We start from the raw sequence: 16,334 nt of genomic DNA on the forward strand, positions 1-16,334 counted from the left end.
AACGTTAATCCACTTGACTGTTGATGGGTGGGGCTGGGTTCCCTCCTTGTTGGTTGTTTTGCCTGAGGCGACCCAACACTGGAGCCTACCTGGGCTCTTTGGTGGGGCTAATGGCAGACTCTGGGAGGGCTCACGCCAAGGAGTACTTCCCAGAATCTCCGCTGCCAGTGTCCTTGTCCCCACGGTGAAACAGAGCCACCCCCCGCCTCTGCAGGAGACCCTCCAACACTAGCAGGTAGGTCTGGTTCAGTTTCCCCCAGGGTCACTGCTCTTTCCCCCGGGTCCCCATGCGCACACTATTTTGTGTACGCCCTCCAAGAGTGGGTTCTCTGTTTCCCCCAGTCCTTTCGAAGTCCTGCAATCAATTCCCACTAGGCTTCAAAGTCTGATTCTCTATGAATTCCTCCTCTCGTTGCCGGAACCCCAGGTTGGGAAGCCTGACGTGGGGCTCAGAACCTTCACTGCAGTGGGTGGACTTCTGTGGTATAAGTGTTCGCCAGTCTGTGAGTCACCCACCCAGCAGTTATGGGATTTGATTTTACTCTGATTGCGCCCCTCCTACCGTCTCACTGTGGCTTCTCCTCTGTCCTCGGACGTGGAGTATCCTCCTTGGTGAAGTCCAGTGTCTTCCTGTCGATGATTGTCCAGCAACCAGTTGTGATTCTGGTGCTCTCGGAAGAGGGAGTGAGAGCACGTCCTTCTACTCCACCATCTTGGTTAATCCCCTCGCAAAAGCTTTTAAGTTTCATCAGGTCCCATTTATTTTTGTTTTTATTTCCATTACTCTAGGAGGTGGATCAAAAAAGATCTTGTTGTGATTTATGTCAAAGAGTGTTCTTCCTATGTTTTCCTCTAAGAGTTTTATAGTGTCCGGTCTTACATTTAGGTCTCGAATCCATTTTGAGTTTATTTTTGTGTATGGTGTTAGGGAGTGTTCTAATTTCATTCTTTTACATGTAGCTGTCCAGTTTTCCCAGCACCACTTATTGAAGAGACTGTCTTTTCTCCATTGTATATCCTTGCCTCTTTTGTCATAGATTAGTTGACTATATGTGCATGGGTTTATCTCTGGGCTTTCTATCCTGTTCCATTGATCTATGTTTCTGTTTTTGTGCCAGTACCATATGGTCTTGATTACTGTAGCTTTGTGGTAGAGTCTGACGTCAGGGAGTCTGATTCCTCCAGCTCCATTTTTTTCCTCTCAAGACTGCTTTGGCTATTCAGGGTCTTTTGTGTCTACATACAAATTTTAAGATTTTTTTGTTCCAGTGCTGTAAAAAATGCCATTGGTAATTTGATAGGGATTGCATTGACTCTGTAGATTGCTTTGGGTAGTATAGTCATTTTCACAATATTGATTCTTCCTATCCAAGAACATGGTATATTTCTCCATCTGTTCGTGTCATCTTTGATTTCTTTCATCAGTGTCTTATAATTTTCTGAGTGCAGGTCTTTTACCTTCTTAGGCAGATTTATTCCTAGGTATTTTGTTTTTTTGTTGCGATGATGAATGGAATTGTTTCCTTAATTTCTCTTTCTGATCTTTCGTTGTTAGTGTGTAGGAATGAAAGAGATTTCTGTGCATTAATTTTGTATCTTGCAACTTTACCAAATTCATTGATTAGCTCTAGTAGTTTTCTGGTGGCATCTTTAGGATTCTCTATGTATAGTATCATGTCATCTGCAAACAGTGACAGTTTTACTTCTTCTTTTCCAATTTGTATTCCTTTTATTTCTTTTTCTTCTCTGATTGTCGTGGCTAGGACTTCCAAAACTATGTTGAATAATAGTGGCGAGAGCCTTGTCCCATTCCTGATCTTAGAGGAAATGCTTTCAGTTTTTCACCATTGAGAATGATATTTGCTGTGGGTTTGTTGTATATGGCCTTTATTATGTTGAGGTAGGTTCCCTCTATGCCTACTTTCTGGAGAGTTTTTATCATAAATAGGTGTTGAATTTTGTCAAAAGCTTTTTCTGCATCTATTGAGATGATCATATGGTTTTTATTCTTCAATTTTGGTGTGGGGGCGTTAAAGGTCACCAGGCTTTTTATTGCAGTTAAAGCAGACTCGGACAGGATGGTCCCAGCCTCGAGACGGGACAGCCCGGTGGTCATGGGAACACTCGTCACAGAAGCCCTGTCTGCAAGCCCAGCAGTGGTGCTTGGAAAGCTTGACGCTGAACTCCTTCTGGCAGTTGTGGCAGTACAGGATCTCATGGTCTGGTACCCAGTACGCCGGCCTGGCCGCATCCTTCACCAGACCTAGTAGTATGTCACTGGCTGTCACCATGGCTTCCAGAGTGTTCTGCATGGACTTGCCCACCTTCTGAGCAGTCAGCGTCCCGCCCTCATCATCCGTCTGTGCCTCAGTAACATCTAACTGGGAATTCCTGGCTTCACAGCAGTTGTCACATACCCGCATGGGAGCAGGGCCCCAGCCCCGCTCCGGCACTGGCCGGGTCGTGGATGAACAGCTGTCACAGAAGCCCTCCCACAGGTCCGGCAGTGATACTTGGTGTCATTATCTTTAAAGGATGTAGCACACTTGTTGCAGCTCAGGATCTGGGAGTTGGGCCTCCAGTAGGCAGGGGCGATCTGGTCTGTCAGCCAGGACGTCACAGCCTTGGTGGGCCCAAGGCTAAGCTCAGACACCGACTGAGCCATGAAGTTCATCCCATCCAAGAGGCGCTGGGCAGCGTTGTTGTTGTCCTTCAGAAATCCATCAGTTCCAGGCCACACATGCACAATTTCTGTCTGCACCACTGTATCCACAGGATATTGGTTCCCAAACCAGTACTGCCAGCTACGATAGACCACGCCGCAGTTGAGACATTCGATTACGTACCCAGACCAGGCATATTTTGCGAGACGCATCCAGGGGGAGTCGGTTGAAGCAGCCGTCTTGGGCACCACGCTGACTTCATTGCCTCTCTCGTAGCAGGCCTTGCAGGTAAAAACCCGGTTGTCATACTGGTGAGAGTATCTGCAGCGGCTGTTGGCTTCATGAGGTACTCCTTCTTTCCCGTGATTCATGCTGTTCTTACATCCAGCCCCGCAGCTGAGGCACAGAACGGAGCAGGTGAAGTGCTCATCTGGAAAAAAGGAGCTGTGTGCCATCTGGTCATCGGGGATCTCACCGCTGAAGCGGTCGCTGAGGGCCTTCAGAGCTTTGAAGATGATCCCCGGGTGCCGGGGAGAATGGGTGGCGTTATTCTCTAGTTGTTGCTCCAAAGCACGCCGAAGACCAGAAAAGTCTGTGGGAGGATTGTATGTCCTCGTTTCCTAGTAATGAATAGAACTGAAGGCTTCAGGGACGCGGCCCAGCTTCCGGAACCGGTCCTGGATGAGCTTCTCGGGCACCTCAGAGGGGTGATCAGAGCCTAGCAGCTGAGTGTGCACAGTCTCGTGGAAAATGATAACAGCAGGGCCCAGGGTGGACAGGGGGCCATCCAGGCCACAGCGGGCAGTGGTAGCCTTGAGCTCCTTGGTGAAGTGCTTCAGATAAGCTTCTGAGGCGTCCCCAAGGAACTTGAAGAGGTCATTGTGCAGTCGGTCTGCATGAGTTCGATAGATGACAAGGTCTGAGATGGCCAGGACCTTAAGCAGCAGCCGTGTTCTCTGGCTTAGATTCACTGTAGCCCCCAAGAGCCCTTCTGTGTCTATCATTGCTACTTTGTGGACTGGGTCATATGCTGCCCACACTCCCACAGTGCAGGACTCCTGGGCAGGGGAGGTTTTGAAGACTTCCCGGCCACAAAAGAAAGTGTGGTTGAGGGTATGAGACTTCTCATCCCCAGTATTTCCAAAAATGGAAACCACTTTCAGATGCTGATCGGGTTTGCAGTCCAATTTCCTAATAAAGTCCTCTTCATTCGTCACCTGAATTTCTTCATTCTCATCTACTAGGAGGAAACTCACAACCTTCTCAGTCCTCTTCTTCCTCTTGCTGTCCTCATCCATCCCTTCTTCCTCCAGCAACTCCTGGACCTTAGCCACATGGTACACAGTAACAGGGTGCCTCCTTTTGTTACCCCCAGAATGAGTCCTCTTCTGGCACTCCAGGCACAAGTTGATTTTACAGGTCTGGCACCTCACATCTGCCCTCTGCTTCATACCTGGAGAATGCCCAGCGGGGCCCTTGCAGGGGTCACAGTAAGGGACGTGGCCAGCTTTGAGTCTGATCCGCTCATGGTTTCTCAGGCGCTCCTGCCTCTGGAGCACCTCCTCGCAGCGGAGACACTGCAGGCTGCAGCACTCATCACGCTCGCAGACGGCTTCGTCAGTCCCGCTGCAGGTGAAACTCTCCTGGCACAACAGCCCAGGGTTCAGGCCCTTCTCTGCTGGGGAAGTCTGCACACTCATATTCAGACTGGGAAGGAAAGCATCTACCATATAACGGTACCTGGGCTTTCCCCAGAAGTGAAGACAAAGGCCTTGAGTCCTAAGACTGAGCACAGCCTCCACAGGGTTCTGAACACCCTTAAAAAAATGTTTTTAAAAAAAACATTCGATGTCCTATTAGAATTCTTCACACATTTACAAACGTTCGGATGTTTAATTTTCTGCTGCCAAGACTCCTGAATCAGCAGCAACGTTGACTTGGTTTGATAGTTTCATCCTCCATAAAGTTCAGGCAAATATGTGGTTAAAATTAACTTGAGAGGGTCTTTTTTTTTTTTTTTTTAATATTTATTTATTTATTTATTTATTTTTGGCTGAGTTGGGTCTTTGTTGCTGCGCGCGGGCTTTCTCTAGTTGCAGCGATGGGGGGCTATTCTTGGTTGCGGTGCGCGGCCTTCTCATTTTGGTGGCTTCTCTTGTTGCGGAGCACGGGCTCTAGGTGCACAGGCTTAGTTGCCCCGCGGCATGTGGGATCTTCCCAGACCAGGGCTCAAACCCATGTCCCCTGCATTGGCAGGTGGATTCTTAACCACTGAGCCACCAGGGAAGCCCAAGAGGGTCTTTTATGGCTATCTGAGAGAGATCTGATGGGTTCACTGAGGTGGGCGCATGCATGGGGCCTCAGACACAATGTTTTGGTAATGAAAGAGAGTGGTCAGGAGCTTTTCAATGTTATCCAGCTCAAGTCAGTATTTCAGAGGATACCTCGACGCCTCTCTCCAGCCGGGGATTCCTCACCCTTCCTTCTTTCCGAACAACACTACTACAACCCGAGGGGCAGGAGCAAGGTCTAAGAACAAAGAAGGTCCCCCCAAATCCCCCCCACGCTGGCAGAGGCCAGATCCGAATCCATTGTTTATACCACCCCACACCCGCCGCCCCCAACCCCCCTTCCTTCCAGGGGCAGAGGGAGATCCAGGGCTGTCGGTCGTCCGGCACAGGGCCATGCCCTTCCCTCCCCGACCGCGGCGTCCTGGGAACCCCACCAAGAAGCAGCTCTGCTGTGGCGAGGCAGCGTCGGGGGACCCCGGGGCACCGGTGGAGGTGTGTGCTGTTCCTCAGGGCACCAGTGGATCCATCCTCATCTCCATCTCCACCCCCCTCCTCCTTCACTGCCTCCTAGGCTTCCTCCTCTCCTGTTGTCAGGATCAGCTGATCCGAGTGAACTTCTCCCTGCTCCCAATTTGTTAATATGGTGTATCACATTGATTGATTTGTGTATATTGATACGCAATATAAATATTTTGCATCCCTGGGATAAATCCCACTTGATTATGGTGTATGATCCTTTTAATGTGTTGTTGGATTCTGTTTGCTAGTACTTTGTTGAGGATTTTTGCATCTATATTCATCAGTGATAATGGTCTGTAATTTTCTGTTTTTGTAGTATCTTTGTCTGGTTTTGGTATCAGGGTGATGGTGCCCTCATAGAATGAGTTTGGGAGTGTTCCTTCCTCTGCAATTTTTTGGAAGAGTTTGAGAAGGATGGGTGTTAGCTCTTCTCTGAATGTTTGGTAGAATTCACCTGTGAAGCCATCTGGTCCTGGACTTTTGTTTCTTGGAAGATTTTTAATCACAGTTTCAATTTCATTACTTGTGATTGGTCTGTTCATATTTTCTGTTTCTTCCTGGTTCAGTCTTGGAAGGTTATACCTTTCTAAGAATCTGTTCATTTCTTCCAGGTTGTCCATTTTATTGGCATAGAGTTGCTTGTAGTAGTGTCTTGGGATGCTTTGTATTTCTGCAGTGTCTGTTGTAACTTCTCCTTTTTCAATTCTAATTTTATTGATTTGAGTCCTCTCCCTCTTTTTCTTGACGAGTCTGGCTAATGGTTTATCAATTTTGTTTATCTTCTCAAAGAACTAGCTTTTAGTTTTATTGATCTTTGCTATTGTTTTCTTTGTTTCTATTTCATTTATTTCTGCTCTGATCTTTATGATTTCTTTCCTTCTACTAACTTCGGGTTTTGTTTGTTCTTCTTTCTCTAGTTTCTTTAGGTGTAAGGTTAGATTGTTTACTTGAGATTTTTCTTGTTTCTTGAGGTAGGCTTGTATAGCTATAAACTTCCCTCTTAGAACTGCTTTTGCTGCATCCCATAGGTTTTGGATCATTGTGTTTTAGTCGTAATTCGTCTCTAGGTATTTTTTGATTTCCTCTTTGATATCTTCAGTGATCTCTTGGTTATTTAGTAACGTATTGTTTAACCTCCATGTGTTTGTGTTTTTTAGGTTTTTTTCCCTATAATTGATTTCTAATCTCATAGTGTTGTGGTCAGAAAAGATGCTTGATATGATTTCAGTTTTCTTAAATTTACTGAGGCTTGATTTGTGACCCAAGATGTGATCTATCCTGGAGAATGTTCCATGCGCACTTGAGAAGAAAGTGTAATCTTCTGTTTTTGGATGGAATGTCCTATAAATACCAATTAAATCTATCTGGTATATTGTGTCATTTAAAGCTTGTGTTTCCTTATTAATTTTCTGTTTGGATAATCTGTCCACTAGTGTAAGTGAGGTGTTAAAGTCCCCCACTATTATTGTGTTACTGTCGATTTCCTCTTTTATAGCTGTTAGCAGTTGCCTTAGATATTGAGGTGCTCCTATGTTGGGTGCATATATATTTATAATTGTTATGTCTTCTTCTTGGATTGATCCCTTGATCATTATGTAGTGTCCTTCCTTGTCTCTTGTAACATTCTTTATTTTAAAGTCTATTTTATCTAATATGAGTATTGCTACTCCAGCTTTCTTTTGATTTCCATTTGCATGGAATATCTTTTTCCATCCCTTCACTTTCAGTCTGTATGTGTCCCTAGGTCTGAAGTGGGTTTCTTGTAGACAGCATATATACGGGTCTTGTTTTTGTATCCATTCAGCGAGCCTGTGTCTTTTGGTTGGAGCATTTAATCCATTCACGTTTAAGGTAATTATTGATATGTATGTTCCTATTACCATTTTCTTAATTGTTATGGGTTTGTTTTTGTAGGTCCTTTTCTTCTCTTGTGTTTCCCACTTAGAGAAGTTCCTTTAGCATTTGTTGTAGAGCTGGTTTTGTGGTGCTGAATTCTCTTAGCTTTTGCTTGTCTGTAAAGCTTTTGATTTCTCTGTCGAATCTGAATGAGAGCCTTGCTGGGTAGAGTAATCTTGGTTGTAGGTTCTTCCCTTTCATCACTTTAAATATATCATGCCACTCCCTTCTGGCTTGTAGAGTTTCTGCTGAGAAATCAGCTGTTAACCTTATGGGAGTTCCCTTGTATGTTATTTGTTGTTTTTCCCTTGTTGCTTTCAATAATTTTTCTTTGTCTTAATTTTTGTCAATTTGATTACTATGTGTCTCGGTGTGTTTCTCCTTGGGTTTATCCTGTATGGGACTCTCTGCCCTTCCTGGACTTGAGTGGCTATTTCCTTTCCCATGTTAGGGAAGTTTTTGACTATAATCTCTTCAAATATTTTTGGGTCCTTTCTCTCTTTCTTCTCCTTCTGGGACCCCTATAATGCAAATGTTGTTGTGTTTAATGTTGTCCCAGAGGTCTGTTAGGCTGTCTTCATTTCTGTTCATTCTTTTTTCTTTATTCTGTTCCATTTGCAGTGAATTCTACCATTGTGTCTTCCAGGTCACTTATCCGTTCTTCTGCCTCAGTTATTCTGCTATTGATTCCTTCTAGTGTATTTTTCTTTTCAGTTATTATATTGTTCATCTCTGTTTGTTTGTTCTTTAATTCTTCTAGGTGTTTTTTCTTTAATTCTTCTAGGTCTTTGTTAAACATTTCTTGCATCTTCTCGATCTTTGCCTCCATTCTTTTTCCGAGGTCCTGAATCATCTTCACTATCATTATTCTGAATTCTTTTTCTGGAAGGTTGCCTATCTCCACTTCATTTAGTTGTTTTTCTGGGGTTTTATCTTTTTCCTTCATCTGGTACTGAGCCCTCTGCCTTTTCCTCTTGTCTCTCTTTCTGTGAATGTGGTTTTAGTTCCACAGGTTGCAGGATTGTAGTTCTTCTTGCTTCTGCTGTCTGCCCTTTGGTGGGTGAGGCTATCTAAGAGGTTTGTGCAAGTTTCCTGATGGGAGGGACTGGTGGTGGGTAGAGCTGGTTGTTGCTCTGGTGGGCAGAGCTCAGTAAAACTTTAATCCGCTTGTCTGCTGGTGGGCGAGGCTGGGTTCCCTCCCTTTGGTTGTTTGGCCTGAGCCAACCCAACACTGGAGCCTACCCGGCTCTTTGGTGGGGCTAATGGTGGACTCCAGGTGGACTCACACCAAGGAGTATTTCCCAGAATTCCGGCTGCCAGTGTCCTTGTCCTCACGGTGAGACACAGCTACCCCCCTGCCTCTGCAGGAGACCCTCCAACGCTAGCAGGTAGGTCTGGTTCAGTCTCCTGTGGGGTCACTGCTCCTTCCCCTGGGTCCCGACGTGCACACTACTTTGTGTGTGCCCTCCAAGAGTGGAGTCTCTGTTTCCCCCAGTCCTGTCGAAGTCCTGCAATCAAATCCCACTAGCCTTCAAAGTCTGATTCTCTAGGAATTCCTCCTCCCGTTGCCGGACCCCCAGGTTGGGAAGCCTGACGTGGGGCTCAGAACCTTCACTCCAGTGGGTGGACTTCTGTGGTATAGGTGTTCTCCAGTTTGTGAGTCACCCACCCAGCGGTTATGGGATTTGATTTTATTGTGATTGCACCCCTCCTATCGTCTCATTGTGGCTTCTCCTTTGTCTTTGGATGTGGGGTATCTTTTTTGGTGAGTTCCAGTGTTTTCCTGTCGATGATTGTTCAGCAGTTAGTTGTGATTCTGGTGCTCTCGCAAGAGAGAGTGAGCGCACATCTTTCTACTCTGCCATCTTGAACCAATCTTCACTATTTTTTTTAAATGGTAACTTTATAATATATATATATTTTTTCTTAATTATTTTATTTATTTTTGGCTGTGTTGGGTCTTCATTGCTGTGTGCAGGCTTTCTCTAGTTGCAGCAAGTGGGGGCTGCTCTTCGTTGCGGTGTGTGGGCTTCTCATTGTGGTGGCTTCTCTTGTTGTGGATTGCGGGCTCTAGGTGCATGGGCTTCAGTAGTTGTGGCGCACGGGGTCAGTAGTTACGGCTCGTGGGCTGTAGAGCACAGGCTTAGTAGTTGTGGCGCACGGGCTTAGTTGCTCCGTGGCATGTGGGATCTTCCCAGACCAGGGCTCAAACCCATGTCCCCTCTATTGGCAGGTGGACTCTTAACCACTGCGCCACCAGGGAAGTCCAAATCATAGTTATTTTTAATTGCTGGTCTGATCATTCCAACATGTCTGCCACATCTGACTCTGGTTCTGCTGCTTGATGTGTCTCTTCAAATTGTTTTTTTGGTTTTTGCCTTCTAGTATGCCTAGTAATTCTTTGTTGAAAGCTGGATATGAGACATGAGGTACTGGGTAGAGGAATTGTAATAAATTGGCATTTAGTAGTGCTGGCCAGGTGTGGAAAGTGAGAAGTGCTCTCTTGTCCCATGGTCTATCTTTTAGTGAACTTGACAAGTTCACGCTGCCCAGTCTAGCCCACCTCTCTGGTGGGACAGGATGGCTAGAGGGGGCTGGAGTTGGGTGTCTCCCTCCCCCTAGGTCGTTTGGGTTCTATAAAACCCCAATAGGTTCGCTGTGCTAAAACAGTTTCTTTTGAGGGCAGGCCTCCTGAGCAACAGTGCACTCTGGCTGCTTTTCCCCTCTCTCTAGCCGCAGAGATTTTCTCCAGCCGTACTGCGAGGACTGGGTACAGCTCCTAGAGGAAGAACTCAGAACAGTGGGCACACCCTGCCAAAGCCGGGCTCCCCTGAAGTTCTTCACTCTTGGACGTGTCCACCCTGAGCCTCCAGCAACTGGTCAGTTACAGTTTAGCTTTTCCTGCACTGGTACTGGCTCCACTGAGGTTTCTGCTCATGGGTTTCTACTCAGTTCGGTTGTGATTTTTTGTATTCACCTGTCTGTCTCTCTGAATTTTGGAGGCAGCAGTTTGCCCTGTGATCTCAGTTCTCAGATGTATCTAAGAAGAGCTGTTGGTTTTCAGTTTGTTCACATTTTTACTTGTTAACATACAACGGCTACTTCCAAGCTCCTTATATGCCAGACTGGAAACCAGAAGTCTCAACTGTTTATTTTTTTCCTTATGTTTTTCGTTTAGTAGAAAAACAGTGTGACATTAAGAAAACATTTTAAATCTCCATAAGATGACCTGTCATGTTTTCAGTTATTCGCATTCTTTTCCAGTCTTTGTTCACATGCATGCATGTTTTACTTAGCTATTACCACTGTAAACAGAGAAAAGTTTTCACTATGTTTGTTGAGCATAGCTATCTTTAAAATTTTTGCTTAATATTCCACCTGGTTTGTATATATTTTCATAGCTTTCTTCATATTGGATATTAGATATTGTTTGTTTCCAGCTTTCATCTATTGGGACTTATTCTTCAATTTTAGCTAGCATCCACTTATTAAACACTAAGTGCTTTACATCAGGTATTTTCATTTCCAGCTTGTAGATGAAGAAGTTGAAGCTTCGTTGTGTTAAATAACTTATCCAAGCTTATATAATGAGTAAGTATCAGAGCCAGGATTTACTTTTTTTTTTTTGGCTACACCACTCAGCATGAGGAATCTTACTTCCCCAACCAGGGATCAAACACGTGCCCCCTGCGATGGAAGTGTGGAGTCCTAACCACTGGACCACCAGGGAATTCCCAGATCCAGGATTCCAAATCAGACATTTTAAAACTCAAAAGCCCATATTCTTTACTTCCATAGTATGCTGTCATTTCAACGGACTTTTTTCTTATTTAAATGAATTCCTAAGATAAAGTCCCAGAAGAATCCTGTTTGTGATTTATAATATGAATTATTAAACTTTTTTTCCCAATAAGAAAGTACTGTTATTATCACTTTACTAGTTTATTTTTTTCCAAATTTAATATTTTAAAATAGTACACGTTAATGTTTATTTTGTATATAAGTTCAAAGTTTTTCAAAGTGTTTGTTTATGATTTGTTTTCTTCTTTAAATCTGTTCTTATTTATTGCCTGTTTATAAGTGTTGTCTTGATGTTTATATTTTGCGTATAAATTTTAATTTATCAATCTGTTTCTTCTATTATTTTAACTGCTTCAAATTTTAGAAAGTTGTTCCATCAAACCTCTGATAGCCAATTATAATTTATTCTAGTTTTCCTAACATTCAACATTTAACTCCTGATTTTGAGTTTGTTTTTGTATATGGTGTAAGGTGTTTAAACTTATTTCCAAATTGTTGTTCAGTCATCCCAATATCACTTATTCAATCAAACTTTTCCTCTTATTGTTCTGAGTGTGGTGGCATACAGAGAATTACCAGTAAGGCACACAAATAATTACCAGTCTGTCCAAAGCAGAAGAAAACAAAAATGCTCAGTGCCTCTAGGAAGAGAGGCGAAAGCAGAGATACTGACCATTTCTCTGCCATTTACCATCCCTGCTTGGAGTTGGCCACGTTTGTGAGTAGGGCTAAGGTCACTCTCATTCTTGATCATGTGCTGCCCTCTAACTGCGCTGTGGGTCACCTACAGCTTGCCACCATGCTTGTGTCGAGAGCATCCTCCACAGGTACTCAGAGCTGACAGCATCTGGACCCATTTGCCTGCTTTTTGCTGTTTCTCTCTTGGTGAGCTTGACTGTGCCTCTCCCCAGTAGATACTTCCTGGACCCTCCGTAGGAGAAGGTGGCCTTTGGCATGTTTTCTCTAGTGCTGTGTTTTACCTTAGATTTTTTTGTTGTTTCTTTTACTCTTCCTACTATCATTCATTCTCAGTGTTTCCAGACTATCCTATTAGAGATTGTTCTTTTGACTTGGGGACCATGGTTTCCTGGCTCTAATACCCATTCCATTGTCCTCCACGGTCTGCATGCAGGGCATCCTCACCATCTTGCTGGTCCTGTGATCTGGGTGTTTCAGTCACGAGCACTGGCAGACAAGAGCACAGGGGTGATGGGACGTGGTGTTGTGATGTTTGGCCCACCATGCCCTTAGAGATGTTGTATCCACCACACACTTAATTCACAAAGCACCTTTGCATTGCCCCCACTTCTGAGCACATCTTCCCTGAAAAATTTGACTTGTGGTTCTAGGGCATCATATTTTCCATGTGCTGGTTCTGTTTCTCCATGTCCAGTCTTCAGGTCCTCATTCCCTAGAAGGTGCTTCTTCTGATGACTCTAATTGAAGGTAGTCCAACAAAGAAATGGGGGAGAAATTTCCCAAGGGCTTTGAAAGACAATTCTTTGCTGACACCCATGGAGCCTTATTTCAGAGACCCTGATGATAGTTCTAGAGGACTGAGAAGAGCAGGGTAGCTACAAATGCTCCCACCGTTCTTCTCTCCCAAGACTGACGGACAGTGAGGAAGCCTTCTCTGAGTGCTTTCCTTGCTCCCTTGGCCAAGGTCTACGAACCACAGTTAAGACTTACTTCCTCAGCGATTCATTTTTGGCTCCCAAAGATTTCAGATAAGCTTTTGAGAAGAAATCTGATACACTTTTGCAGAATATAATTGGAAGATTTTTCAGATTACCTATTTACCCATAAATGTATAATTATATTTATAAATAATTATGTTAAAAAATTTTAATTAAAATTTATTTAAATTTATAAATATATTATACATTATTTACTTATTCATTTAATTCCTACATATTTCTTTATTCATCTTATGTAATTACCTAATGGAATATCTATCTCTTACCCCTGTTCTAGTCTTTTAAAATCAGGAACCTTATTTAAACAAATGAAAACCAGTAACAACCTGGTTCTACAGTGATGTTCCTGTCAAGGCAAAGACAAGCACTGAATCCTTTAACCGACCTGGACCAGATTGTTTGGGGGACTTTCCCCCCTCCCCCCAGTTTGAGTGTTTAAATACTTTGCTGGTCATTTCCATTAATATGGTGGGAACACTTTGAAATCCGCCTACATGCTCTCAGGCCTTTTGTTGGAGAAGCACCTGGGAAATAAAGGTGATGGTCCTGACTCATGTCTTTCTTTGACGTGAGGGGAAGATAGTGTCAGAATGTACCTGCCTTTACCCTCCAGCCCAGTGGCTCTGCAGGTGACCCCAGGCCAGGAGTATCAGCACCACCATCACCTGGGAACTCATTAGAAAATGCATATTCTAGGGCCCTACCCCAGACCCGCTGAGTGAAAACTTCTGGGCATGGGGTCCAGGGAACTGCATGTTCAAGCCCTTCAGGTGCCTCAGCGTCAGCGTCCCCATTTGAGAATCCCTGCTCTGGTCTGACCACCCAGTCTCTCCCTTGTGAGGGTACTTTGAATTTCTGTTGAATTCTGCTGCAGCTGCAATGAAGACACCACAGTGGTCTTTGAAGGTCTGACTGATAAATTACCGCCGTCTTGAACATGTACTGGGAGGGTTGGACCAGGAGACAGGAGAGTTGCTTTCCAGTCTGTTCTCACCACTAACTAGTCCTGGAGGATTCCCTCTTCAGGAAAATGGAATTTTACCATCTGCTTTCATTGCTTTATGTGACAGGAAGATAAAATCAAGTAGTGGATGTTAAAGTGGTTTGAAAACATTAACATGTAACATAAAATGCAACGTGGCAGCCATATAAAAATTTGTGCCTGTGGATCCTTTACCTCAAATAGATTTCCCTGTGAAGAGTGCTGTCCATCTATGGATGGGCTGTATTGCATTGCACACCCACTCACATCTATGGGGTGCACTGCTGTAAGAAATCACAGCAAATTTAGAACCTGTGAATATAGAAGATGACATATGCCCTAGGAACATGGCAAATAAAAAAATAGCTTTCATGAGACCCAAATCTTGGAAAATCAAATGTTGTCTAGTTTTTTCACCGTAAAAGAGTTAGGTGGGGGAAAAAGAGATAGATGAAGTGTTAGGAATGAAAAGGAGAAGGAAAGGAGGAAAAAAACATCCATTTACTTCTTAAAAATGACCCACTCTTGCGGCACTTCAGTGCAAATCCCCACGTGGGTAAGTGGTACTCCATTGGCCCACAGGGTGGCAGTAGCGGACCTGGAGGGGGCTCTTCTTTGGAGCAGAGTCTCGTGGGCGCTCTTTTCTGTCTGCACAACAAAGTGAAGAAAAGAGCCTTCTTCCATTAAACACCTGTGCATTTCAGGGGAAGTCTTGTCTTAAATTATGCAGGTAATTTCCCATTTGAGGAAAAGAAAGGTGACATATTTAGGTTCAAGTGTCACGATTGCTCATTCGGTGTTCTAAGAGAAATTACTCCTGTCACCAGAAAGGGGCCCCAGTCCAAGGCCTGGTCCACGGTTACACTTTTGGATGTCACTCGCTTTTTGGAGATAACAGGTGGAATGTTTTTAAAAGAGGAATGGCAATTTACCAGTTCAGCCGGGAGTTCCTGGTAATTTACTCACTGTTCCACGTAAGTTCAGCCTTGAACCTCAGCATCACCCTCAGTTGCCACCTGACACACCCCCCTGAGGCATCAGAGTCTTGGTGGTGGATGGTTTGCACGAAGCTGTTCAAGCTACAACACTGTGGGGCTTTACATTGTCCCAGGGCCGGTCATGGACCAGCTCACTAAGTGCAGAGGCAGAGAACAAGAGGCTTTCTGGGAAATAAAGGTCTCTTTGGGGTTTCTTTAAATTCAGATTATGTAAGTTAGATGGAGATGGGCATTTCTCCTGCTTATGTAAAAGGATTTAGACAAGGAAATCACAAAACTCATGAGAATGGGTTTAGAACTATTTGGAACTTAACAGTATTTTTCATGGCATCCTGTCAGATACACGTAGAAACGTATACTGTGCTCACTCCTAATGACTTAGCTGGTCCCTCAGCTTTGTTCCACAGGATATGACATTTCCTCTGCCAACTTTCCAATCATGGGGCTGTCATTCTCCTTGACAAGTAAAGAGTGACAAGATCTTTTATTAAAACGATCAGTATGTCTATATATAAAATTTTAGGTGTATATACCTGCCTCTGAAATTATCTTATTAAGAATACCTTCATAATAATCCTTTCATTTTATTGCAAAAGACACGATTGTAATAGCATGGCTAGGAAGGAAACACAGCTAATTTTCAAGGTGACTCATTTAGCAAGATGGAAAACAAAAGCTCCTTGTGCGTAAAAATATCCAGTGATTGACATGTTACCAAATTTCCACAAAATAGATTTCCATGTAATTTAAGACTTTGATTTCTTTTCCTCATAGATCATAAGAACCCTCCTGACCAGGACTAGTGTCAGGGTAACATGTTTCCTTACGAACTGAGAAGCAGAGGCTTCTGTAGGGCGGTGAAAAGATCAGGATACTTTTGCATGAAGATGTCACTCCAGCAGTGCTGCCCCCACCCCAGCAATGATTTCCTGGCTCGGCTCTCACTCTGCAGGCAGCGGGGAGTCACTGGGAGATTCTGAGCAGAGGAGCGTCTTGATTGACCCAGGCTTTAACCGGATCTCCACGGAGATGAGGCTGGAAGAGGGTGGGGCGGCTGTGGGAGCTGCCGGTTATCTCCCTCTGACTTCATTTTCTGCCGCCTTCCGTGGTCCCTGGTCCCTGGTCCCAGCCCACTGCTCTCCTGGCTGTTTCTTGAACCACCCGAAAGCTCCCACTCGGGCCTTTTGAGCGAGCACCCCTCTGCCTGGAACCCTCTTCCCCCGGCACCCACGGGCCTCCTCTCGCACCTTCTTCGGACGCCGGCTTCTCCTGGAGCTCTTCCTGGTCTAAAACCTACCCCCACCCACGCCAGGCCCTCCCTGCCCCCTCCCCGTCTTTATGGCTCCTTCGTACTTATTGCCAAATGACACTTTAGGTGCAGTCAGTTGGCAATGACAACAGGGTTAACGTCCCAATAAACCCATCGTGAGTTGAAAATATCATAGGTCAAAAATGCATTAGATACACGCAGCCTCCCGGACATCCCA

The 16,334-nt window shown here is 44.6% G+C and overlaps 2 protein-coding genes across 4 annotated transcripts in view; one reads left to right on the forward strand and one right to left on the reverse strand.

Moving 5' to 3' along the window:
- BTD (biotinidase) overlaps positions 1 to 16,334 on the forward strand; it is a 67,987-nt gene that overhangs the window by 30,708 nt on the left and 20,945 nt on the right. The window lies entirely within an intron of this gene.
- Positions 2,031 to 4,363, reverse strand: LOC133093717 (zinc finger FYVE domain-containing protein 1-like). The gene is given in 3 exon segments (XM_061193688.1): positions 2,031 to 2,491; positions 2,494 to 2,804; positions 2,847 to 4,363. Coding segments are annotated over 3 exon segments (2,289 nt in total).

This window comes from Eubalaena glacialis, chromosome 6 (assembly GCF_028564815.1).
Source record: "Eubalaena glacialis isolate mEubGla1 chromosome 6, mEubGla1.1.hap2.+ XY, whole genome shotgun sequence".
NCBI classification, from domain to species: domain Eukaryota; kingdom Metazoa; phylum Chordata; class Mammalia; order Artiodactyla; family Balaenidae; genus Eubalaena; species Eubalaena glacialis.